Source organism: Notolepis coatsorum, assembly GCF_963971535.1.
Source record: "Notolepis coatsorum genome assembly, chromosome: 8".
Taxonomy (NCBI): Eukaryota; Metazoa; Chordata; class Actinopteri; order Aulopiformes; family Paralepididae; genus Notolepis; species Notolepis coatsorum.
In genome coordinates, this window is record NC_140172.1 from 84,140,672 (window position 1) to 84,168,496 (window position 27,825).

The window sequence follows — 27,825 nt, forward strand, 5'->3', positions numbered from 1 at the left end:
CCACATGCATCCCAATTGGCATCTCCTTAACACTTTGATCGCCATGGTTAAATTAATAATTTACCATCCCTAGCCAGCTCTATTTGTCTATGGAGAAGTTCCCCTTCTTTGCAGGGCTATAACTTTTTAAATTCTATTGCTAAATTGACATTATTATGGCCCATTCAATGTCCTATATCTATTGTTCAGGGTGTAGCAACGTTATACTTTTTCATTCACATATTCATACTTAAATACGGTCTAAAGTATAAGTATGTTTTTATCGTTTTCTGCAGCTTTCTCCAGAACTTGATTTATAGCCCCAAATGCATTATATTGATAATCAAATACAGTTTGGTAGCGATCGGTGCCAGATAAAAAATTTCAACTGGAGGTACTTCTAGAAGTTACTACGTATGATCTGATGTTGACCGGATGGGCGGGGGGTCGTTTATAATTCCGTGGGCAACGTTATATCATTCATCTAGTGTGGGTCATATGATCATCAGAGCAGTTTATATCGAACACGGTAATAATAAACGCTGAAACTTACCCCAGTCTCCTCGGGCCGTTGGGCGATCAGCTTGGAGTAGACAGTTTTCTATTATGGGATGTTGATCTAGATGAACCATTTCCAGGTTGTATAATACTATATACGTCCAAATAACGTTGTTTATTGAGTTAGGGTGAGCGATTGATTATCCAGTGTGTCGAGATGGAGTCCTGCTAACGATCACGAGTGCCCGGACGAAATATGGGTGAGCACTTCCTGTTTGGCGCGTCACTTCCTGTTGGGCGATCTGCCGATCGGCCACCAGATGGCGCTCTTGCACCGTTAGAGAGTTGAGTGGAACTCAGCAGTATATCTCAGGTCCCCGGAGGAGAAATATGATTTCGATAACAGATTTTTGAAATATTGATATCAAAGACGTGTTACGGCGTCTTCGGCAGAATGAGCATGGCGGGCAATGACGAGTTTCGGCGTTTCCGGCGATTAAAGTGATAAGTAGCTTATCAAAAATATAATAATTACAACAATACATGATCACAAAACCCATTATTTATATAAGTCATGACTTCATTCATACCAATAACAATAATAATAATAATAATAATAATAATAATAATAATAATAATAATAATAATAATAATAATAATAATAATAATTTCAAAACCATACATTTGGCTCCAACAGTGATTATATAGATTATGGCATTTTAAGTGCTTCTATCGGCTATGTATGAAATATATATGAAATATAGACTATAGACCTATACAACAAAGTACAAAGTAAACAAAATCATACATTTGGCTCTAACAGGGACCATGCGCTCAAGTGGGCCAATCAATTCAACTGTCTGCTCTCCCACATCTCATCAGGCTTCTCGGAGACGGCTAAAAGAACAACAGCAAGGACCCCTCCTGCCTGCCTACCTACTCAGGCCACCAATGGTGAGTGAACAGTGGGAGCTGCTGCTATCAGGCCCTCCTAATAACTGCTCCAGACTTTAGAGAGGGAGAAGACCGGAGAGGCTACCTGAACACGATTTATTTTTTACACCCAGACGAAAGGCTGTATTGTAGGATAAGATGGCATGTAGCGGGTGGTGGCTGGTGACCTTTGCCTTAATGAGTCATTTAATCTGGGACTCATATGGACTTGGTGGTGTGGCCGGCTTAAAGTGATAGCGCACTTGTCATGTCATGTCACACAAGGTGGGAAAGAATACATTTTTCCATCAATACGTTCCCGTGTTATACCGTGGTGAATATAAATATGGTTCTAGAGCGGTCTAGGGTAATTCCCGAAATGCTGAGTTATAGCCGTATACGTCAATTCCACTATAGATGTTGCCGTTTCTTGCCTGTACACGCTATTATTCTGAAATCAAATCTATATCATAGGTATTATGTTCCATCATGAATGCATGAAATAATAATCGTTTCTGATTATTTGATTGTCAGTAACGGCATTCGTATTGAACACTAAAAACGCTCATCAGCCCGATCGGTATAAAAGCATTGCAGGATCAAGCTAAAATTGACGTCAGATCGTCCTTACCTGTGATCAGGAGTATTCCAAAAATAATATTCCAATTGTTTGATCGCCATCTGGTACATCCAATGTCCAAGGTCCACGGCATAATCCACCACAACATATGGATTGGGGATATTTGACACGCTTCAATGGAACCGGGAGAACCGCTCGCCTCGCTCGACAAGGACAATTTAAACCGGAGACATTTGGCCATTCCACAGGCCAAGATACAAGGTTACAAAGGGTGCTCAATACCGCCGTCTAGCTGGATGCGGCAGGTATTGCACTTTGGCGACCTCAGACTCATTCCCTATGGTAACACCAAGGTCCCTGGATGAATAATGAATAAAAACATTGAATAAAAGGAACAACGATCAAATAACGAGTATACTCGTTGTTGGCGTTCACCGATTGGCGCCCAATAACGAGTAAACTCGTTGTTGGCGGGGAATGAGTTAAAGTTATTGCCATAAAATACAACGTATATTGTTTCTTTACCTTTCTGTGAATGTATAGAAAGAAACTGTCACAACCGGGTAGAAATGGAGGAGCTATGGACATTATAGATTTAACTCCAATGCATGCCAATGGAAAGAGGAGATTTGGGCCAATCCATAGATGTATGACTTGGCCACAATAAGATAATTTATAGGCCTGATATTCTATATTCTATAATCATATATCATCTGTCCGGATGGCAAAATTCAGTACTGTATCTACAAAATCCCCTGTAAATCATCTGCCTTTTGTTCATTTGCTTAGATTTGGTGTACAATTGATCTCAAGAAGGTGCTGAATGAGCTCAGTGGCAATGTCTCACATTTAAAAAAAATTATAAATAATAATATATATATATAAAATATATGAAAATAATTTATAGTCTCCTTTCGTTCATTACAATTTACTCAAGCATAGTAACAGACACAATATTTCTGGGAATGCATTCCCTGAGGTCCATATATGTCCCTAGATACCAAGAATATGTAAATGACCCTTGTAGAAGTGGAGCAATCTTCCATTTACTTGGGTATGTACTTTTAGGCGAATCTTCTGAAAATATGGCTAGGGCTGAGGTTAAAGGGTTAGAATATTATCATCATTATTATGCCTCTCTATGAGGAGTTAGCCAAAATGAGGAGCAGGTTCATCCATAGTTTTCACCCCCCCTGACACGCTACCTCGGCCAGTCCTTCATGCCAGTAGCCATCAGGCTCGGACTGCTGCCAATAGTTGGAGAGCTAATAACTGGAGAACATGAGAACTGACTATCCGACTCTCAATACTAAACACTGTACAGACTCTCAGTGTGCTACTGCAATATACCATGTATACTATTATTGTAGCTAAGGGGCTACACAACCCTGACTGTATTAAAGATTGTTTAGATTAAACCACTACTAAAGAATATTAATAGCCAGACAGTACAGTTAGACAAAATGGCAGACACTCAATTGACTGCGCGGGGACAGGGATACCAAGTTAACAGTATTTTAATAGTCATAGCAACATACATATTAGTTATCACGGTTCTCCTTTAATAATAGAATGTCAGTGTATCAAAGTCAGCGGTAATGAATAGTTCCTAGATTACGGATACTCGACCGGAGCTCTGAAGGGAGTGAGACGAAACGAGGCGATACAGGGAAAAGCAAATGGTGGCTGGAGACGATGGTTTCCCTCTAGAGCTCCTGCTCCGGAGGAACTGTAGACCGGTCGGATAATCCTGTCGCCGCTGGAAGAAGGGGTCTCGTACGGAACCGGTCCTTGTAATCCTAGCACCCGATGGCAGGGTTAATAGCTATTAATCCAAAAGCCCATTGGCATAGATGGTAGCTAGCTAGCTTCGTTTGTACTTGAAGCTAACCCGCAGACGGTCTCCAATGAGTAGTTATATCCAAACGGCGCTGGGTTTAACTATAAGTCTCTCCACGTTACTTCGCTTACACGAGTCACTATACTGTGCCAATAATGGCTCTACAATATTATAGTTGTATCTAAGTAGCCATTAGCTCTCTATAACGATACACTGCTATCGGTCTGTGTACAACTGTACCGGACGTCTCACACTCTCGCTCTGCTAGTTCTCCTGTTATGTTACTGCCGCTGCTGCTACTTGCACCGTCTACAATATATACTCAAACTGATCCCTATGGGGCTCAGCCTATTCACCTGTACAGAATCAATGCGCTTGCTCTGGGCTTGTCTGAACGTGTCTGAACATGTCTAGAAACCATGTCTAGGGGGCGCGTCTCTGGCGCCTACAACGTCAAGGATGGGACCCAATAAGGCGAGCGAAGAATACTGTTATGCAAACAGATGGCGTAAAGATATATATCTTATATATATAAACAATATACAAGTTATACAAAATAATAAACGCAGACTTTCAGTGTTAATCTGGACCTTCAGAACAATTATCATTATCATTACTGATTGAATTCTGCCATTCCACTATTGTTCTACTCTCCCATACTTACTATTTCTATTATTATCTTTTCTGCCTGTATCTCCCCCTCAACCCCTCTCCCATGCTGCTATGACACCTGCATTTCCCCAAGGAGAAAATAATAAAGGAACACTTGACTTGACTTCAAATATTCCAGGAAGTAATGGAAAATGGTAAAGGGACTGCATTTATATATATATTTATGCATTATCCAAAGCGCTTTACAACTTATGCCTCACATTCACCCATTCACTCACACATTCACACTGACCGTGGAGGCAACCATGCAAGGTGCCGACCTGCTCATCGGCAGCAATTAGGGGTTAAATGTTTGCTCAAGGACACGTTGACACGCTGCCAGGAGGAGCCGGAATTGAACCAGGAACCTTCTGATTACCAGATGACCGCTCTACCTCCTGAGCCACTGCGTCACTCAGTGAAATAATACTTTTATAATTTTTACTTTTAGGCAAAGTCTATATGTGTTTGGGAGACTCAGGTGCATAAAAACCTGATTATAAGCATGTCTCCTACAACCACCAGAGCTGTGAGTGAATTACACGAAGGAGAGCATTATGGCAGGAGACTTATTTTACGAAAAACAGTGAGGAGGAATGGGCGGAAGTGGCAATTTTTTTAAGTAAAATACCCGGAAGACAAATGAAAATAAAAGACATTTCCTTTTAAACAACGTTATTCTTTCTTTGTGGCCCGGTACCAAATGATCCACAGCCAGGTACCAGTCCGCGACCCGATGGTTGGGGACCTCTGCTATAGAGCCATCTCTCTATACTCCATTAATGCGCAAGTTTACAGACTTGGGGAGTGCGTACTGGAGTAGATTATTCAATGCGACTGCCAGCCAGCTTTTGTGTGACGGAGAAATACAATTTCAATTGTGACGGAGAGAAGATCAGACCGATTCAGATACAATTTAACACAAACGGTTCCAAAGATATTAATGTTTCTCTGCATATTTTCACACTGCCAACAAAGTACTGGGCCCGCTGTTTCGGAATTGATTGAGGTGCGTCTCCACATCGATACCCCCCCCCCCCCCCCCCCCGAAATGTAACTCAGCCCCTCCCCTCGTCATTGTAGTTCTTTGATAGACGCGGGGGAAAGCAGCCGTACAATCTAACAAGAATGAACGTATTTACAAGTCGTATTATGTTTTGCAAATAAGGGGACATATAGATAACATCTCAAAGCACTCAAAATTGCCAATACAGTATCTCTATTTCAACCATTTTCTGAATAGCGTGACATTTTGGGCTTTTCTGGAGAATCGTGAGTGCCTTAACAAGTCGGGTTAGACTGTGTCGGGTCACCCCTGTCCTTTAACCGCTTAGGTCCGATCGGCCCGGTACTTATTTTATGTCACAAATAGATATACAGAATATATATATATATATAGAAATACAGTTCGAATGAATTCCTTCCATTGTAATATAGGAAATGTTAGTGTCCTCAGTTTTGGACCAGACCCACTTCACTTGTAAAATCAGGCTTACAAAGCTAGTGAGACATAAATTACTTCCTGTTGGGATCTTCATTAGTTAAAGGGGAACTATCTTACTATTTCTTTCACTATTTGGGCAATTTTACACAATTCCTGTGAGTCTATGGAACACATCTGTAAGAAAAAAAGAAAAAAATCATTGTTTTGTATTTCTAATCAAGTACTTTCGAGCAGCATTTTCTGCATTCAAGATTCCAAGCTGTTTTTGGCTGGGCTCCGCCCATACACTAGCAATGCGCTTTGAGTGACAGTCACCCACACAGCGTGATACATACGAGAGAGAGGGAGAGGGAGAGAGAGAGAGGAGAGATCGCTCCATGAGCGAGTGTGTGAGCGGCTCGACTCACGACTCGCGATTGTGTGTAAATGCAGGGGGAGAAATAGAGACAGATAGAGAGAGGGAGAGAGATTGCTTCGTGAGAGCACGTGTGTGCGACTCACGATTGTGTGTAAATGCAGAGAGAGGGCCCGCGGTGACCGTATGAGAGTGTGACGGCCACACCATTTGCCGCACATCAGCACTAATGTCGGTAACCACTACACCCCCTCACTACACTCCCCTTCTTTTCATTTTGTCCTTATGCATTGTTTAACATCCATAATACCCATACACAAATCAAATAATGACACCACACATTATTATTGTTTCATATACCATACTTCCATCTTTATTTGCATTATGATATATTACAAGGTCCTAAGTTAGTGCACACTTAGTTTACATTGTTTATCATAATTGTTTGCTTATGCTGTTTCTTTGTCTTACATGTTTGGTGTCCCGGGCGGTGCTCTGCTCTTCCTGGTGGCAACTGGCAAATTACCAGTAATTGGAAGAGGCTGGATTTAAATACCAGGAGAGGCTTGCCGGGAGATACCAACTCCATGAGAAGAGGAGGGGGGGATTTAATTAGACAATGATGTTCTACTATGATTTATGTATGTTTTAGCTTGACTCAGTTATTGTCTCCTACATAAATACATAGTGTTCTTCAAACTAACTTCATTATAAATTATAGATGATTAAGGTTAATGTAATTTATTATTGATTATTTGTCTTTCCCCATGTGTCTGTATTGGTTTAGTCAACCAGTATAAATACCTCCCTCTTGTCTTAGTCTGGAGGTCAGTTTTGTTTGGTTCAGTTGTGTTAGGTATTTTTAGTTTGTTCTGTTTAAGTTGACCCGAGTTCTGCTTGGCCCAAGAACAGCATTTTTGCTTATTTGTTATTGGTGCACTTTTGTGGTTTTTGTCCCCTGTATTTACATTTTGGGGGGAAATAAACCTTCCTTTGAGCACTCTACCTATGACTCCTCATGTCTAAGCTGTTTGGTCCCTCACATATGGTGACAGCGGTGGGATCAACCAGTAAAGGGCATAGGTAGATGATTTTTAATTTTTTTTTCCTATTTTCTTTATTTTTCTTTATTTTTTTTTTCTCCATGAAACGTGGAGGAAAGGCAAGTCAGCCCACTGGAGCTGAGTCGGATGGAGCTACTGGAGAGGCCCCAGGTACTGAGGGCAAGGAGCCAACAATCGCAGACCTGGCTGGTATCATTCGAGCCCACATGGAGCAGCAGCAAGCCCGAGAGGCTCGACTGGACCAGGACGCGGCACGGCAGGATCAGAGGTTCAACGCACTGCAACACCAGTTTGGTCTTCTTCAAATGGAGGTGCTGGCCCAACCGTCCCCAAGCCCCGAACCAACCGTGACCCTGGGGAGTGGAGGCCCAGAACTGGACTCCTTCCATGTTGCTCAGACATCTCATTCAGAAGACATCCGGTCAGGTCAGTCTCGGTTCACACAGGAACCTAGGTTGGAGAAATTGACAAGAGTCTGACGATGTTGAGCATTTTCTTATAACATTTGAACGTATTGCAGTAGCATGTCGGTGGCTTAGGGCTGATTGGGCTTTCCGCCTTATTCCCCTACTGACTGGAAAGGCCAGAAGTGCTTATGTGCATATGGATGTGGATGAGTCTCTTGAGTATGAACTGGTTAAGACAGCTATCCTCAGGAAGTATGATATAAACCCTGAGAACTACAGGCAAAGATTCCGCTCACTGGAAGTTGAGCCGGAGGAGACCCCCAAGGAGCTGTATGTGCGATTGAAAGAGCTTTATTGGAAGTGGGTCCAGCCTAAGGGTAAGAGTATCGAAGAGATTAGTGAATTTATAATCCTTGAACAATATCTGAACATGTTGTCTCCTGAGCTTCAGGTGTGGGTCAAGGAGCATGACCCCAGAACTGCGGTCGAGGCTGCAGCACTGGCTGATGTGTTTGTGGCGGCCCGAGGGAAAGGCCAGCCATGGAGCCAAGATTCCTGGAAGACAGGCAAGGAAAACAGGATACCTTGGTCTTTCCAGCACAACACCAAGTCAATCGCAGCTGTGGGTAAGCCTCCTGTACAAGAGAACCAGCCAATGAATACGGCCCTTTCGACATATGGAAAAAGGATAATTTGTTATCTATGTGGGCAGGAAGGCCATACCAAACCAAGATGCCGGAGGAGTTCAGTCAAGCTCACCCAGACATGTTTTGTGCCGAGGCGTAGTTTGGAGCCTGAATATAAAGTTGAGCAAATGAGAGAGGTCCTTGTTGGTATCGATGGCCAGGAGCTCAGGGGCCTTATTGACACTGGTAGCACCCAGACCCTAGTACACAGGCAGTTTGTACCGCCCAGTATGGTGCGCACAGAAGAGACTGTCCCTATCTGTTGTGTACATGGGGATGAGAAGCCTTACCCCACAGCGGATCTCTATATGAAGATACAAGGGCAGACATATCTTTTGAATGTGGGTGTTGCTGATAACCTACCTTTTCCTGTTGTGTTAGGCCATGACTTGCCAGTGCTCCTCGACCTACTACACCCAAGCCAAATTTGTAATGTTGCCGTCACAAGAGCACAGGCCAAGCAGGCAGGTGAGACGTTTCAGACTCTAAGCACCCTGCCTTTTTACAGTGCTGACTTGGAAGTAGAGCCAGGGAAGCCCTGCAAGACACACAGGCAGAGAAGGCAGGAGAAGTTTACGCACACAGTTGTAGATCCACATGTTGAACCAACACCTGAACTGCCTTTGGGTTTTAATCTCCCTACCAATGTGGTTCAGATGCATCAGGAAGACCCAAGCCTGGTTCCCTGTTTCCAAAAGGCCAGCGAGCAGGAAAGGACAGGGATTAAGCCAGACAATACCATGGAAGGGAGTTATGTTATGCAGCACGGTGTTCTATATCGGCAGCTTGGGCCAGTTAAGCAGCTTGTAGTTCCTCGAGCAGCCAGAGAGACTGTACTCTCCTTGGGTCACTCTTTTCCCTGGGCTGGCCACCTGGGAAAACATAAAACAATTGCTCGGATTCAACGCAGTTTCCATTGGCCCGGCTTACGTGCAGATGTTGCCCAGTTCTGTAGGAGTTGCCCTCAATGTCAAAAGACCTCACCCAAGGGCCCCCCCAGAGCTCCCCTCCAACCTCTGCCTATTATTAGTACTCCGTTTGATCGTCTGGGAATGGACATTGTTGGCCCTGTAGAGAGAAGCAAGTCAGGGAATCGTTTCATGCTTGTGATCACTGATTATGCCACGAAATACCCTGAAGTCTTTCCTCTAAAATCGATCAAAGCCAAGTCTGTTGCTTTCTGCCTGGTACAGTTTTTCTCTAGGGTAGGGTTCCCCAGAGAGATACTTACTGACCAGGGAACCAACTTCATGTCCAAATTGCTGAAGGAGGTATACCAACTGCTGGGTATCAGAAGCCTGCGAACCACACCCTATCATCCACAAACGGATGGGTTAACCGAGAGATTCAATCAGACCCTTAAGCAAATGCTTCGTAAGTTTGTGGATGACACTGGCTCTGACTGGGACCAATGGCTTCCCTACATCCTATTTGCCTATAGAGAAGTTCCCCAGGCCTCCACAGGTTTCTCACCCTTTGAACTGCTCTATGGTCATGAGGTAAGGGGGCCTCTAACCCTGCTTAAAGAGATATGGGAGGGAGACAGAGGGAGTGATGAGCCCATTAATGTTGTTTCCTATGTTGTCCAGATGAGAGACAAGTTGGAGAGGATGAGTTCTCTGGCACAGGAACACATGTCGGAGGCACAACGGCACCAGAAAGCCTGGTATGACCGGTCAGCCCGGGGAAGGAGTTTTGATCCTGGCCAAGAAGTGTTGGTGATGCTTCCCACTGAAGAGAGCAAGTTGTTGGCTAGGTGGCAAGGACCCTTTAAAGTGAAGAGGAGGTTGGGACCTACCACTTACGAGGTTTCTACCCCTGGGAAGAGACGCTCTGCTAGAGTTTGACATGTAAACCTCCTCAAGGAATGGATGCCAAGATCGGTGAAAGAGGTGTTGCTGATCAGGAGGGTGGAGGATGAAGAGGATGTCAATGAACAGTATCTGCCTGTACCAACCTCCTCCCTCCCTGACTTGAGCCATCTTCCAGAGGATCGACAATCGCAGGTGAGAGCCCTTTGTGATCCCGAAATGTTTCAGGAGAATCCTGGCCTCACTGATTTGGTACACCATGACATTGTGTTGAATGAGAATGCACCTGTGAGGCGTATGAGTTACAGGATACCAGAGAGACTCCTGAATCTCCTGAAGAAGGAAGTGGACCTGATGTTGTCCCTGGGAATCATTGAGGCCTCAAAGAGCGAGTGGTGCAATCCGATCGTCCTGGTACCGAAGAAGGATGGCACAATAAGGTTCTGTATTGACTTCCGATACTTGAATTCAGTTTCTAAGTTTGATTTTTATCCAACCCCTCGCATTGATGATCTTATTGAGCGCTTGGGTAAGGCAAAGTACTTGACAACCATCGACCTGTGCAAGGGCTATTTGCAAGTCCCTCTGACCCAGGGATCACGGGAGCTGACTGCCTTTCGGACACCGTGGGGTCTCTACCAGTTCAATGTACTGCCGTTTGGATTACATGGAGCCCCGGCTACATTCCAGAGGCTCATGGATCAGGTACTGTCCGGGTTGTCTGATTTTTCATCTGCCTATCTCGATGACATTGTCATTCACAGCTCCACCTGGGAATCTCACCTGGAACACCTGGGAGTGGTCTTTGAGCGTCTGCAATCTGCAGGTCTGATCATCAACCCCTCAAAGTGTGCTTTTGCCAAAACAGAGACTGAGTACCTTGGCTATGTCATTGGAAATGGTGTGATAAAGCCCCAGGTCCAGAAGGTCCATGCCCTAGAGTCCTGTCCACTGCCTCAAACAAGAAAGCAGCTCAAGTCCTTCATGGGAATGTCAGGTTGGTACCACCGGTTCATTCCTAACTACTCTGCTAGGGCTGCCATCCTAACGGATATGACCAGCCTGAAAGGCCCAAACCAGCTCCAGTGGACAACTGAGGCGGAAGCGGCTTTCCAGGACATGCAGCAGGCTCTGAGTAAGAACCCAGTACTGTATAGCCCTGATTTTGATGAACATTTTATCTTGCAAACTGATGCTTCAGATCGTGGGCTTGGTGCTGTTCTCCTGCAAGGGCTGCCAGAGGACCGCCATCCTGTGGCCTTCATCAGCCGCAAGCTGTTCCCTAGGGAGGTCCGCTATTCCACTATAGAGAAGGAGTGCCTGGCGGTGAAGTGGGCCCTCGATTCCCTTAAGTACTACCTCCTGGGAAGGGAGTTCACCGTGGAAACTGACCACAAGGCACTGAAATGGCTGGAGAGGATGAAGGACACCAATGGGAGGATAACGCGCTGGTACCTGTCCATGCAGCCATTCCGGTTCACCGTTCATCACATCCCGGGCCGGGACAATGCAACTGCCGATTACCTCTCCCGCTGTCCCAGCGAGATTCCTGAAGGGGGGGAGTGTGTGACGGCCACACCATTTGCCGCACATCAGCACTAATGTCGGTAACCACTACACCCCCTCACTACACTCCCCTTCTTTTCATTTTGTCCTTATGCATTGTTTAACATCCATAATACCCATACACAAATCAAATAATGACACCACACATTATTATTGTTTCATATACCATACTTCCATCTTTATTTGCATTATGATATATTACAAGGTCCTAAGTTAGTGCACACTTAGTTTACATTGTTTATCATAATTGTTTGCTCATGCTGTTTCTTTGTCTTACATGTTTGGTGTCCCGGGCGGTGCTCTGCTCTTCCTGGTGGCAACTGGCAAATGACCAGTAATTGGAAGAGGCTGGATTTAAATACCAGGAGAGGCTTGCCAGGAGATACCAACTCCATGAGAAGAGGAGGGGGGGGATTTAATTAGACAATGATGTTCTACTATGATTTATGTATGTTTTAGCTTGACTCAGTTATTGTCTCCTACATAAATACATAGTGTTCTTCAAACTAACTTCATTATAAATTATAGATGATTAAGGTTAATGTAATTTATTATTGATTATTTGTCTTTCCCCATGTGTCTGTATTGGTTTAGTCAACCAGTATAAATACCTCCCTCTTGTCTTAGTCTGGAGGTCAGTTTTGTTTGGTTCAGTTGTGTTAGGTATTTTTAGTTTGTTCTGTTTAAGTTGACCCCGAGTTCTGCTGGGCCCAAGAACAGCATTTTTGCTTATTTGTTATTGGTGCACTTTTGTGGTTTTTGTCCACTGTATTTACATTTTGGGGGAAAATAAACCTTCCTTTGAGCACTCTACCTATGACTCCTCATGTCTAAGCTGTTTGGTCCCTCACAGAGAGCCTCTCTCTCCCTCTCTCTGTCTGTCTCTCCCTCTATCTCTCTCTCTCCCTCTCTTTAGAGCAGGGGTCTCAAACTTGCGGCATGCGGGCCAATTGCGGCCCGCTGGATGATATTTTGCGGCCCCCTACTTGACATCAAAGTTTAGTGTTAGTGCGGCCCGCGCGCAACTTGTTGCCGAGTCGTTGTGCGAGTTGGATGTTTTATTTATTTTATCACTTGTAGGCTACCATAGCGCAGGCTCATGACAGCAACGTTATGTTAGTGACTTGGTTGAAACGTGATTCCGTACCAAGTTGAAGGAAAATATATTCAGTGCGTATGGCAGGCATTCTCGAAATTCTCCGCTGTCTCCTCTGCAAGCGGTGCTCTGCCTGTCTGTGTCTGTCTGTCTACTCTGGTCCAATCACATTCAGCATCCCGTCAGCGTTCCCCCCCCCCCACCCACAGTCTGCGAATCAGAGCAGAGTAGGGCGGGTCTTCACGGAATGAGTGTTCAGTGGGGCTGAGTCAGAGCGAGAGTTGACAGCGCATCTACAGGTAGTCTAATCTGCGTGTACTGTAGCTAGTAACTTCATTCCCAGTTTTACAGTATCTCTGTGAGATAAATGTAGCTAGTAGCCTAGTTTCGCCAGCAGGCAGTTAGTAGACAAATATGGCATGCTCATGCTGAATGGACTGAAAAATATGCGTCCATCCTCCCAGCACCAAACCAATGTGCCTAATATGCCAAGAAACAGTAGCTCTTGTGAAGAGTGGCAATTTGAAACGCCACTACGAAACAAAACAGTTATTTTGATGCAGCCTTTCCTCCAAATTCAGTGCTAAGAACCACAAAAATAAATGGAATGAAATCGTATCAAGCTGCAAGAAGAATTATTGTTAAAGCTATGTCACAACGAGAAAAAGCAAGTCCTCACTCAGTGGCATGGGTGTTGGCTAAACACAAGAAGCCATTATCTGATGCATACATAATAAAATAATGTATGACTGAAGTGATGGAGACCATGTTTGAAGGCAAACAAAAGAGCGCACGCCCACCATACCCGAGTTGCCATGTCTGTTTATTTTCCGCAACTTTTGGACACACTTTTGCTTGTTTTTGTAGGTCGGCTGGCTCATTTCTCTCACTAAAATACGGGACAAAGGGCGTCCCGTATCAGTTCAATACGGAACGCGTCTTTTAGTTTCCAATTACGGGCCGATTCCGTATTTTAAGGGACGGGTGGCAACCCTATATGTATCTTCTTGTCTAACTCCAGGGTTCCCAAAATGTTGGAGTGTTAAGATACCTTTTTCTTCTCTGTGCATGCAGTAGGAGTAGGAAGACACGCACCGTTAGCCTAGCTTAGCATCAGTCACTGGAAGTAGGTTCCTCCATTAGCCTAGTTCCCAATGTCTTCCTACTCCTACTGCATGCACAGAGAAGAAAAAGGTATGTATCTTCTTGTCTAACTCCAGGGTAGATGGCAAATAAGCTAATTTCCCAAAATGTTGGAGTTTTCCTTTAAGTAAAAATATTGTGTCTGTTACTAGGCTTGAGTAAATTGTGATGAAACAAAGGAGAATATAAATTATGATTTTTTTCCCCATCTTTGATGGTGAATAACACCATGCTAAACATGACCAGACATGGAAAAACTGCCACTGAGCTCGTTCAGCACCTTCTTGAGATCATGTGTACAGAAAATGCAATAAAGGGAAGATGATTAAACAGAATGTTTTGTACTGTAGATACAGTACTGAATTCTGCCATCCCGACACATGCAATTTGAAATATTATTATACCACCATGCTTGGTTCCCTTTTTGAAAGACAGCCGATGACATAGTAACACTGTTGACAAATTTCAGGTGGTCAATTTTCCCAGAAGCCATTAAGGCAATGATGATGACAATGATGATGATGATGACCTTCGAAAGGTTATAGGAGCTCTGGAACTCAGGAATGAAAGAGAGGGTTTGGGGGGGGAGGGGGGGGGGGGGGTGATTGAAGATAATTTTAAATAGTCTATAATCATAGCATCTGAGATTGTATAGGCAGACAAAGTCATACAAAGTCATCTAGGAATACAACATTACAGGGAAAACGTCAAGGGCTAACCCAGGTTCAGGGGTGTAAAGTACTTGAGTAATTGTACTTCGTTACAATATACTTAAGTACTGTTTTTGGGGATTTGTACTTTACTTGAGTATTATTAGGTTTGTATACTTGTACTTTTACTCAATTACATTTCAGAGAGAAAAAACATACTTTTTACTCCTTACATTTAAAATGCAGACCTACAAAGTAAAAATCTTGCAGGTCCAACTATTTTAATTAGTATATTTGTTTCTCTGGCCGAACTAACGTTAACGTTATTAATCCTGCAGCCACACTTTATTTAAAAACAGCCAATCAAATTCCCATCAATGGAAAATGAACCCGCCCATACCCATGCTGATTGGTCCTTGTGCAAGACTAGAAAGCGGGGATATTTGATTAAACACCTGCTATCAGAAGAATAGACAGTCAGAAAAAAAGTTTTTAATTTGACTTTTTAGTAAATGTAAAAGTAGATTTTTTTTTTTAACTTTTACTCAAGTGTGTTTTAGCCAGCTACTCTGACTTTTACTTGAGTATGATTTTGAGACGGTACCCATACTTTCACTTAAGTATAATTTCTGGGTACTTTTTACAGCCCTGGATAGTGAGATGTGGAAGCCGAAGCAACATCTGGACACTGGATTTATTCATCTGAAGTATTCAATCCATTTGAAAGTAAATGTTAAGTCAAAATAGACAATAGGCGAAAAAGAACATACCCAAGAAGATGTATCCCTTGAAAAGCCACAACCAGGCAGTATATTGTAATGGTCCTCAGAGGGAAAGACATGGAAACACCACAGAATTTAGTAATCTGAAAGGATTCAGTAAATGTCATAAAAGGAGGCATCTACTCTTCACAAAGCAACCTTCTCTCAGAATAACTAAAGTTCTTCAAAAACATGTCTTGTATTTATGTTTTCATCAACTAACACTAATAAATGAGTCTGTCACGATTGATATGTAAATTAGATAAGAATAATCAATGTTTCCAGCTTTTTACATATTGTTGGGGTAATTCCTTTAACTCAATGGCCGCCAACAACGATTATATAAGTGTTTGGCCGACAACCGTTGAACGTCAACCACGTATACGTTATTTGACCGTTATTTATTTTATTCGATATTTCTAATCATTACAGGCACACAGACTCTGGGTTAACATGGGGAATCATCCTGAGAATGCTAAAGTGCATCCAGCTAGATGGCGGTATCAAGCACCCTTTGTAACCTTGTATCTCAAGTTTCAAGTTCAAGTTTCTTTAATAGTTGTCATACAGAAGTACAGAATACTTTCATACAAAATGCTTCTTACTGTTACGCTCCAGAGACTGTGCTAGACAAGATAGTATTAAATAACATAGTATAGCATGTAATTTAGAAGAAGAAAATTAGGTCACAGTGTTCGGTATAGACATATGTACAATGTTCTGAGTTACCATATAATATACAATACTATGCAGTGTACTAATGTACAGTACTATATAGTGCAAAGCAGAAATGGGATGAGGTACAATTTAGGTACAATTTACAGTAAGGTGTACGAGTTGTAGTGCAATCCTTCATCAATAAATATAAAGTGGGGGAGTGGGTGCTACAGTGTGTTTGTTTAAAGTGGGTGTGTGCTATAAAGTGTGTGGAGTGGGTGCTACAGTGTGTTTGTTTAAAGTGAGTGTGTGCGTGTGGATGTGTGTGCTATGTGCGTTTGGTGGTTGTTGTTGTGTAGTGTTCATTGTTCGTTTAGCAGCCTGATGGCCTGGGGATAGAAGCTTCTTCTGAGTCTTTCTGTGCTCGCCTTGAGACTCCGGTATCGCTTGCCTGACCGCAGCAGTTCAAAGAGGCAGTTGTTCGGGTGACTGGAGTCTTTAATGATTCTCTTAGCCTTGCCCTTGCAACGCTTGTTGTAAATGTTCTGGAGGGTGGGGAGCCCCCCTCCAATTGTGCGTTCGGCTGAACGTGTCACTCTTTGTAGTCTGCTTCGGTCTTGTGCAGTGCTATTCCCAAACCAGGAGGTGATGTTGCCAGTCAAGATGCTCTCTATTGTACATGAGTAGAAGTTCTTAAGGATCTTCTGACTGACTTGGAACTTCCTTAGGCGCCTGAGGAAGTAGAGGCGTTGTCGTGCCTTCTTCCCAACACTGTCAATGTGTGTGGTCCATGTCAAGTCCTCGGATATGTAGGCTCCGAGGTACTTAAAGCTGTTGACTCTCTCAACCGGTGCCCCGTCGATGCTGAGGGGGCTGTAGTCCTTGACCCCCGACCTCCTGAAGTCCACAATCATCTCCTTTGTTTTGCTGACGTTCAGGGAGAGGCTGTTTTCCTGGCACCATCCCGCCAGGACCTTGACCTCTTCCAGGTAGGCCCTCTCGTCGTTGGCAGAGATCAGGCCCACCACCACTGTGTCGTCAGCAAATTTGATGATTGTATTGCTACTCCGCTGAGCCACACAGTCGTGTGTGTACAGGGAGTAGAGGAGGGGACTCAGAACACAGCCCTGGGGGGCCCCTATGTTGAGGGTGATGGATGAGGAGGTGCAGTTGCCTGCTCTCACCACCTGGGGTCTGCCAGTCAGGAAGTCCAAGACCCACTGGCAGAGGTCATAGTTCAAGCCCAGGTCCCTGAGCTTGGCTATGAGTATGGAGGGGACTATGGTATTGAATGCCGAGCTGTAGTCGATGAATAGCATTCTCACATAGTTCCCCTGCCTCTTGTCCAGGTGTGATGCTGCTGTGTGCAGCACATGGGCTATGGCGTCCTCCGTGGACCTGTTGGGGCGGTATGCAAATTGCAGGGGGTCCATGTTGATGGGGAGGGAGGAGCAGATGTAGCCCTTTACTAGCTTCTCAAAGCACTTCATGGCTATGGAGGTGAGAGATACAGGGCGGTAGTCGTTGAGGCAAGCAGGCTTGGATTTTTTGGGTACAGGGATAATAGTGGACTTCTTCAGGCAGGTGGGGATGACAGCCTGTTCTAAGGACAGGTTAAATATGTCAGTGAATACTGGGGCCAGTTGGTCGGCACAGACTTTTAGGACGCGGCCGGGGATGCCGTCCGGACCTGCTGCCTTCCTGATATTCACTTTTTTTTTTTTTTTTATCCACTTTCTCTCCCATTTTCTATATTTTCTCCCATCCCAATTTCATATCATCCAATTCAACCCTCCCCTGTCACGAACGCTGTTTCTTGCCTCCCACAAGCCGGCTGCAATGTGGACTAAGTCATACATAGCACAAGTCCCCTCCGGTACTTGAGGTAACAGCAGTCGCATCTTTTCACCTGCGCAGCCCGATCTCTCAGTGGCGAGGAGTAACGCGTGGGAGGCTCACGCTGCCCCCGACACTTCCTGATTCTACTGCGCAGGCGCACCAACCGACCTGTAGGAGTCGCTGTCCACAACGCCCGATCCCCACCCATCAGTTTCCCACCCCCTAATACGGCCAATGTGTATTAGTACGGACGACCAGCTAAACTGAAAGCAAATGTGGAGCACTGGGCTCGAACAGGCAAGCCCAGCATCTCCAGATTTTGTGGCGAGCGCCTTGCCCACTACGCCACGTAGCCGCCCCTGATATTCACTTTTTTAAAGGTCCGCCTCACCTCATGCTCTGTTACCCTGAACACTGCGTCTCCATCAGCAGCCGACCCCCCCCCCCCCCCCATTGCCGTGGCTTGTGGGCTGGTGTTGTTATTACCAGCATCAAACCTCGCATAGAAGGTATTGAGGTCATTTGCTAAGGAGATGTCACTGTTCAGTTTGAGGGAGGCGCCTTTGTAGTCTGTCATCGTTTTGAGCCCCTGCCACATAGCTCTAGAGTCAGCTTGTTCAAACTGGAGTTCAATTTTATCCCTGTAGCGCCGTTTGGCCTCTGTCACTGTCCTCCTTACGTTGTATCGCGCCACCTTGTGGTCATTCATGTTGCCTGCCACTAGGCCGTCGTTGTATGCTTTGGTGCGCTCTCTCAGAGCTTCACGGACGGATTTGTCTACCCAGGGTTTTTGATTTGGGTAAACTCTCATTTTGGTAGTGGGGATTGTTTCTTCCACCAAAGTACAAACATAGTCCAGCACTGTCTCCGTGTAGACATTAATGTTATCTGTGTCGCGGAACACGTTCCAGTCTGTGCAGTCAAACGCAGCCTGGAGCGTCTCCTCTGACGTCAAATCCCATTTCTGCACCTCTCGCGAGACTACAGGGGTACTTTTGATTCTCTGTTTGTACTTTGGTGAAAGAAAAATGGACGCGTGATCTGATTTACCAAAGCCACTATCAGAATGAGCCTTGTAGCCACCTTTAAATTGCGTGTAACAGTGATCTAGGATGTTACCGCCTCTGGTGTTGCAAGTCACATGCTGATAGAAGTCAGGTAATACCTTTCTCAGATTGGCGCTATTGAAATCACCCAGCACTAAAATGGCGGCGTGTGGGATGGCCAAATGTCTCAGGTTTAATTTGTCCTTGTCGGGCGACGCGAACGGTTCTCCCGGTTCCATTGAAGCGTGTCAAATATCCCTGATCCATATGTTGTGGTGGATTATGCCGTGGACCAAATGAACATTGGATGTACCAGATGGCGATCAAACAATTGGAATATTATTTTTGGAATACTCCCGATCACAGGTAAGCACGATCTGACGTCAATTTTAGCTTGATCCTGCAATGCTTTTATACCGGTCGTGCTAATAAGCGGTTTTAGTGTTCAATACGAATGCCGTTACTGACAATCAAATAATCAGAAACTACCCCCCCCCACCCTTTCATGCATTCATGATGGAACATAATACCTATGATATAGATTTGATTTCGGAATAATAGCGTGTACAGGTAAGCAACGGCAACGTCTATAGTGGAATTGACGTATACGGCTATAACTCAGCATTTCGGGAATTACCCTAGACCGCTCTAAAACCATACTTAATATTCACCATGTTATAACACGGGAACGTATGGATGGAACATTTTATTCTTTTTCACATATTGAACGATAGATAGGTGATGTCAAATGGGCCATAGTATTGTACCCATAGCTATAATATAGAATATAGTTATAGCGGGCGGCTAGGTGGTGTAGTGGGCAAGGCACTCGCCACCAACGCAGGAGACGCTGGGTTCGAGCCCAGCTCTCGGCGTTGCTACCAGCTTGGCTGGTCGTTCATACTAACACAATTGGCAGTGTTAGGGGTGGGAAAGCTGGTGGGTGGGTCCTGGTAGTTGTAAACAGCGACTCCTACAGTCCGGTCGGGGTGCCTGCTCAGCGAGGAAAGGATCTAAGGGGGGTAGTGTGATCCTTCCCCACGTTACACCCTCTCAGTGAGAGTCCGCGCTGCCAGGTGAAAAGAAGCGGTTGATTGGCTACACATGTGTCAAAGGAAGCATGTGATAGCCTCCACTCTCCCAGACCGACTGTAGGAGGTAGGTGCGCAGCGACCAGGAAGGGGATTGGGAATTGGCATAACGACTAACATTGGGATGGGAGAAAAACGGAGGAAAAAGGAGGGGGAAAAATATCCAAAAAAAAATATATATATATATAGTTATAGCTCTACAAACAAGGTGATGCATTCCTATCTTTTAAAGCATGGCGGTGCTAGAGCGGGGCTCCGTCTAATTCCCGGCGGTCAATGAGTTAATGAGCATGTAAACCAACCATTCACTGGCAGCATTTCACCAGGAGAAAATTTCTTTCTAAACGTATTGAACTGTTAGTGACCTCTGCGCCACTGAATTACTTCCATGTCAGCGCACAAATCAAACTTCAGATATTACACAGACTTGACTGTGTAAGCGGCTATTGTTTGACACGGACAATAGCGAGGCTCGAACTTCTCTCGAAGAAAAAACGCCCAGTCTAGAGGTCAGTTTAATGACTATAACAAATGCGGGAAAAACTGACCACTGCCAGTGTTCCAAGGATCTTCCACCGGACAAAAGCCATCCCTCAAGTGGATCGCTTATGGACATGTGTGACGCTAATATCTTCTGCCGGTTAGCATCATTACCATGTATGCAGAGGAGTGGGGGGACCAGACGGATGAGGGGTGTAGCTGTCTTAGCGTCAGGGCTCTTCAGCTGCTAGCCTCCCTGCTATAGAGGAGTGGGGAGACCAGACGGATGAGGGGTGTAGGGAGGTGTAGTCTGACGTCACTTTGGACTGCCCGCGAGGTCCATCCGTATAGGGATTTATCATTGGGCTATTGTAACAATTCTGCCTCATGAAGATTGGAAAGCTTTCCATTTTTGTACAAAATGAGTTCCCTTCTATCACTAACATTATTGTTTAAGCATTTCTGGTTGAAAAAAAATTCAACGTAATTATTTTACGATTAATTGCGAATATTTTCATGTTGAGCTATAGATTGTGGCTGAATACGCACAGAAAGGTACACCATGGAAATGTTCATGCTTTATTTGTTTTAAACGAGACAATTTAGAAATGGGCAATGGGGAAATACGTTGCAATTTCAAGTGAGGTGGACCGGCCGGAAACAGCAATGACGTAACCACTACACCTCCCTATAGCTGTCTTAGAGTCAGGGCTCTTCAGCTGCTAGCCTCCCTGCTTTAGAGGAGTGGGGGGACCAGACGGAAGAGGGGTGTAGCTGTCTTAGAGTCAGGGCTCTTCAGCTGCTAGCCTCCCTGCTTTAAGGCCTGCTGGTCTGACCCCTGACCTCCGGCCTATTCATGGGGCCCCGTTCTCACGGCCGCGATGCACACCGCTGGAAGTGGCCTTTGGGTCCCCCCCCACCCCACCCCCGGTCTGACAATGAAGGTCATCACCTTGCATCACCCCCCCCCCCCCCCCCCCCCCCGCTTCTGACAATGGCCCCTGCCAGCCCCCTGACAATGGGCAGGTGTGCGTGACAGAAGCGGCGCTCTGACTTCTTAAACACTGCGCTGGGTTCTGGCCCCTGGCTTCTCCCCCCCTTTGACAAACCGTGCTCCGCTCCAGGGCCGCCGGGGTCACTATCAATCCGCTACGGGGACGAGGAGAGGAATTAGTATGCTTAGATTTGTATCCAGTGCGGTGGGGATGTAGGTCGTTTTTTTCTTTTTTTTGTATGTGGCCATATTTGAGAGATAACATAAGATTTGACTGCTGCTTATTTCACTGGTGACATTGTCTGGATTGCTATTTGTGTCCCTACCAATAATGCAACTCAAATAGAATAGGACTTACCAGAGATATACCATTCAAATTATCACGTTTTTCGTCACCAGAATGGAAAAGAAGGACACACAGTTTAAAAAATACACAGTGAAGGAGCGATAGACGATGATTAAACAATGCCATTTCTCACCTGGGTGAAGCGTCTCAGAAAAGGCTGTGGGTCAATGGGAATCATGGATGCGTTGGGATGGATTGATATTCTAGTTGATTGTGACAAACGATGCTTTAACCTTCTGTAGTGTGGTAGTGAAAGGGTTAACCCTTTGTCGTGTAGCAGGGAAAGGGTTAAAGGCAGACCCTCCCACACCATTGCACATGCGCTAAGAGACCACCATATTTCATTTCAAGCACGTTCTGTCAATTGTTTGCATTAATAACAATCAAGCCTCATCCGTGACGCCTCGCAACAACATTGACTGCTGAGGCTGGAGCGTCAAGATCACAAAGAGAATGCTCAACAATAGCACTTGAAAAAAAAAAAAAGCCATTGCATAATCAGACCGCAAAGAGTAGCTGTGTGTGTGTGTGTGTGTGTGTGTGTGTGTGTGTGTGTGTGTGTGTGTGTGTGTGTGTGTGTGTGTGTGTGTGTGTGTGTGTGTGTGTGTGTGTGTGTGTGTGTGTGTGTGTGTGTGTGTGTGTGTGTGTGTGTGTGTCTGGTGCTGTGTTCAGGGATCATTAGACAATATTGTGGACTCTCTTTCTTACTCTCTCTCCATCTCTCTCGCTCACACTTCTCTCTCTCTCTCACTCGTTCTATTTGCTCCCTCTCTCTTGCACTCTTCATCTGCCGACTTTCTCCATATCCACTCTCCTCTCTTGCTCCCTCTCTCATCTCTCTCTCTCTCTCTCTCTCTCTCTCTCTCTCTCTCTCTCTCTCTCTCTCTCTCTCTCTCTCTCTCTCTCTCTCTCTCTCTCTCTCTCTCTCTCTCTCTCTCTCTCAGGAATAACAGGTTGTCTAATGACACACAGCCTCTCTCAGCCTCAGTGACTGACTCACATGAGACATGATGACAAAGACCTTCTCAGTGTGACAGAGAAAACTGAACCAAACCTCTTTTTTTTTTTTACTATTTTGATTGACAGCCCTTTTGTTTCCCTGCCATATGTAGGCGATGATCCTGGAGCTGAAGATATGGTGCAGACACCAGAATGTAAGATATGGTGCAGACACCAGAATGTAAGATATGGTGCAGACACCAGAATGTAAGATATGGTGCAGACACCAGAATGTAAGATATGGTGCAGACACCAGAATGTAAGATATGGTGCAGACACCAGAATGTGTACAAGAAATTAAGCCTTATGTGTCAGGATTTGGGGGGGGGGGTGTAGGACATGCACGCAGACACACACAAAGAAGGGGAATCTTAATCGCTGAGTGATAAAAGAGGGTGGGGAAAACACAAGAATAAAATAAATTTACATTTAAACTGGAAACACAAAACACCAGTATAAAATAACTGGGTAAAAATCCCAAAATAACCACCACTGCCTAGCAACACAACAAGAAAAACAATAGCACTAAAGAGAGAGAGAAAACCCTAGGAGCATGAGCTTGGGACACTCCTCTACTATTGAGGGAAAAACATGAAATGGACAAGCATCCGAACACAGGCAACCAAACCTACCAAACCCCAAACTAAATAATGTCCAAACCTATGTTACAGCTGTCCCTCACAGAAAGACGAAATAGACAGCTGTCCCTCACAGAAAGACAAAATAAAGCCAAAGCACCTTAGCATAAACTAAAATAAAACCCACATAAACCGTGATCCATCACACTTATGATTAGCTGTCAGGCTGATATGGAGGAAATTCATCATAGCACAAATTATGATTAGGATGCTTATGCTAAATTTATTCAGACATAAGTACAAGAAATATTAGTCTTCTGTACTAAACAAATAAAAAAATATATGCAGTCCTTTCAGGATCCATGACGTTACAATTTAGTTTGACATATTTCGCAGCAGAGCCTGTGTTGGATATTACAGTCACCAAACAGGTCCAATGTAGGCAGCCATTTAAAAAAGAATGCTAATTTCTGGGCCACAGGTGCAGTAGAAAGCCACAGATAATGCCCCCCCCCCCCCCCCACACACACACACAAACACACCACCACCACCCCTCCTCCACCACCTCTTTTCAGTAAAAAGGTCATATATATTCAACTAGCGAGCTCCTTACCGGCGATGTTGGCCACATCTGCAGTGGTGACGTTTGGAGTGTTGGGGCGCACTTTGAAGGTCACAGCCGGACCCACCACCCTGCAGAAGCACACACACACACACACACACACACACACACACACACACACACACACACACACACACACACACACACACACACACACACACACACACACACACACACACACACAGGAAGGTTAGTAAAAAAAATTGTCAGAATCAAATTTTCATGGTGTACATTGTTTTTCAGCCCTTTGACCCCTTTAACCCTTTCACTGCCACACTACCAAACGGTTAACCCTTTCTGAGAGAGAGAGAGAGAGAGAGAGAGAGAGAGAGAGAGAGAGAGAGAGAGAGAGAGAGAGAGAGAGAGAGATAGAGAGAGATAGAGAGAGAGAGAGAGAGAGAGAGAGAGAGAGAGAGAGAGAGAGAGAGAGAGAGAGAGAGAGAGAGAGAGAGAGAGAGAGATGGCATCTTGAATGAGATGATGAAAAATATGAACAAGAAATTTCAATTGGCTATATTAAAACTATTCAATTTGGTCCTGAGTGTAGGATATTTTCCTGACATCTGGAATCACGGACTCATAACCCCAATCTATAAAAGCGGAGACAAATTTGACCCTAATAACTACAGAGGCATCTGTGTGAACAGTAATCTGGGGAAGGTTTTCTGTAGTATTATGAATACCAGACTTTTAAACTTCCTTACCAAGCACAATGTCTTGAGTAAAAGCCGAATTGGATTTATACCAAAACACCGCACAACCGATCATATTTACACCCTACATACCCTAATTGATAAACATATAAACCAAAATAAAACCAAAATATATGCCTGTTTTATTGACTTCCAAAAGGCTTTTGATTCTATTTGGCATACAGGACTGTTCTATAAAGTTATAGAGAGTGGTGTAGGGGGTAAAACATTCGCTGCTGTCGGGACAAAACCTCATAACTCCATTTTTTGAATTTTTTTTTTTATTATATAAATCAACTCCGTAGATCATCCTCCATATGTGTGTGTGGGTTTTACAAAGTTTAAACAATGGGAAAGCATTAAACCGATCATCTGTCTAAACCTCCTAACTCTATTCACCCTCAAATCTGTGTTAGTTTTTTTCATCTGCTGAAAAGTTGGGTTTTTGGAGTTATGAGGTTTTGTCCCGACAGCAGCGATATGATATTATTAAATCAATGTACTCTGGTAATATGTGCAGCGTAAAAATTGGCAAAAAAGAACAGAATTCTTTACCCAAGGGCGAGGCGTTCGTCAGGGCTGCAACCTCAGCCCGGCACTCTTCAATATCTATATTAATGAATTGGCTAATATACTAGAAAAGTTCTCTGCCCCCGGTGTAAGTCTCCACAATCGGGAAGTGAAATGCCTGCTCTTTGCAGATGACCTGGTTGTGTTGTCCCCCACAGCAGACGGCCTACAGCAGAGCCTGGACCTGCTAGAGCATTACTGTCAGACCTGGGCCCTGGCAGTAAACCCCAAAAAGACCAAAATAATGATATTCCAAAAAAGATCCAGATCTCAGGACGTCCTACCAAAGTTCTCAATTGGTACAAAACATGTAGAGTACTGCACACATTACACCTATTTAGGCCTAAAACTAAGTTCAACTGGACATTTTAAGGAAGCAGTCAATGAGCTGAGAGGGAAAGCACGCCGGGCTTTCTACGCCATAAAAATAAATATACAAACAGAAATACCAATTCGAATCTGGTTAAAATTAATTGAATGTGTTATTGAACCAATTGCACTCTATGGCAGTGAGGTGTGGGGTCCACTTACAAAACAAGACTTTACCCAATGGGACAAACACCCCATTGAGACCCTGCATGCAGAGTTCTGTAAGATTATCCTACATGTCCAGAGGAAAAACTACAAACAATGCATGCAGGGCAGAATTAGGCCGTTACCCACTAATACTAAAAATACAAAAAAGAGCAATTAACTTTTGGACACACCTAAAACGAAGTGACCCCCTCTCGTACCATTATCAAGCCCTGCAGTGCCAAGAGCTGAGGAGCATCAGGAACCCCCTTACCCAGCTGGTCCTGAGGCTGAGTCCACAAACCTGCTCTCTTAACACACCTCAGGAACAGAACACGTCACCAATCAGAATAAATCAAATTACTACACAGCTAAAACAAAACTACATCACCTATTGGAAAACACAAACAAAAGCACAGAGCAAAATGCAGTGCTATCTGGCTCTAAATCGACAGTACACCATAGCAGATTACTTTAGCATGGTGACTGATCAACAACTAAAAAGAACCTTGACAAAATACAGACTGAGTGAGCACAGCCTCGCTGTTGAAAAGGGGAGGCACAGGAAAACCTGGCTCCCTGCAGAGCAAAGGCTATGCAGTCATTGCATCCTCAGTGAGCCTGAAACTGAGTTGCACTTCCTCACCAAATGTGAAAAATATAAAGATATTAGAGAAACGCATTTTAAAAGATTTGAACTAATAACAAAAGGTTTTCTTGCACTACCAGATACAGGAAAACTACCAGTCCTACTAGGGGAGGACTCAACAAGCTGTGAGCTAGCAGCAGCCTATGTTGCTGCCTGCCACAAACTGAGGGACAGTGAGTGACAGTCACCTGACATGTTTATGCCGTAATATTTTATGTTCTATTTTATGATGAACATTTTTGTATATACTATGACATTAATATGTGTTTTGTAATCCATGCTTATGTTATCAACCATTTGCTTTGGCAACATGTACAAGCTGCGTCATGCCAATAAAGCCACTTGAATTGAATTGAATTGAGAGAGAGAGAGAGAGAGAGAGAGAGAGAGAGAGAGAGAGAGAGAGAGAGAGAGAGAGAGAGAGAGAGAGAGAGAGCAAGAGAGAGGGGGGGAGGGGTCTGGCTGCCATTCTATAAAATTGAAGATGTATTTGGTAGGTCTCTCCTGTGGGTCTCTCCATTGTGTTGCACCTTGAGCAAAGCACTTGGTCTCCCATTACATGGATCATCATTAGACCCCTTCAGCTGTGATCGATCGCACATAGAGAAAAACATTCCAAAGAACGTGTACCTGAAAGGGTCATGCATTCTAAATGAAACAATAAAAAAAATAATTAACTTTTACTCACATACATGTATGATGTATTATAAAGAGGTATATACCTAAAGCGTAACTGTGGTCATCAACACACAGGCTAGTTGCTCATAATGCCTTATATAAATACACATATTAAATAATTACATATTAAATCATACAGCTATGATGTCTATTTTGCTTGTTGACGAGACATAACCTATAATAATAATAATAATAATAATAATAATAATAATAATAATAATAATAATAATAATAATAATAATAATAATAATAATAATAATAATAATAATAATAATAATAATAATAATAAGAAGAAGAAGAATAATAAGAATAATAAGAATAATAAGAATAATAAGAATAATAAATGTAATTTGTAGTGCACTTTACATTTGGAACCACATCTCAAAGTGCTACAGGGTAAAAACACAGGCTTTAAAAACATAGGCAATTAAAAAACAAGGCATAAAAACATACAAAAAAGGGATAAAACACACAAAGGCATGTATAAAAGGTTAAAACTAAGAAAAAGCTTTGGTGAAGAGGTACATTTTTAGTCCTCTTTTAAAATAATCAGTGATCTGTGGTGCTTTCAGGTAGTCAGGGACGACCGAATTCAGTCAGGACCTCG

At 44.0% G+C, this 27,825-nt stretch overlaps 1 protein-coding gene across 1 annotated transcript in view; it reads right to left on the reverse strand.

The window, feature by feature from the left end:
- Nucleotides 1-27,825, reverse strand: part of LOC311233497 (receptor-type tyrosine-protein phosphatase N2-like) — a gene marked incomplete at both ends in the record, with an annotated part of 758,095 nt that overhangs the window by 497,012 nt on the left and 233,258 nt on the right. The window contains one exon of the mRNA XM_084320464.1: nt 24,108-24,187. Coding sequence (XP_084176590.1) covers nt 24,108-24,187 — 80 coding nt within the window. The remainder of the gene's footprint in view (nt 1-24,107; nt 24,188-27,825) is intronic.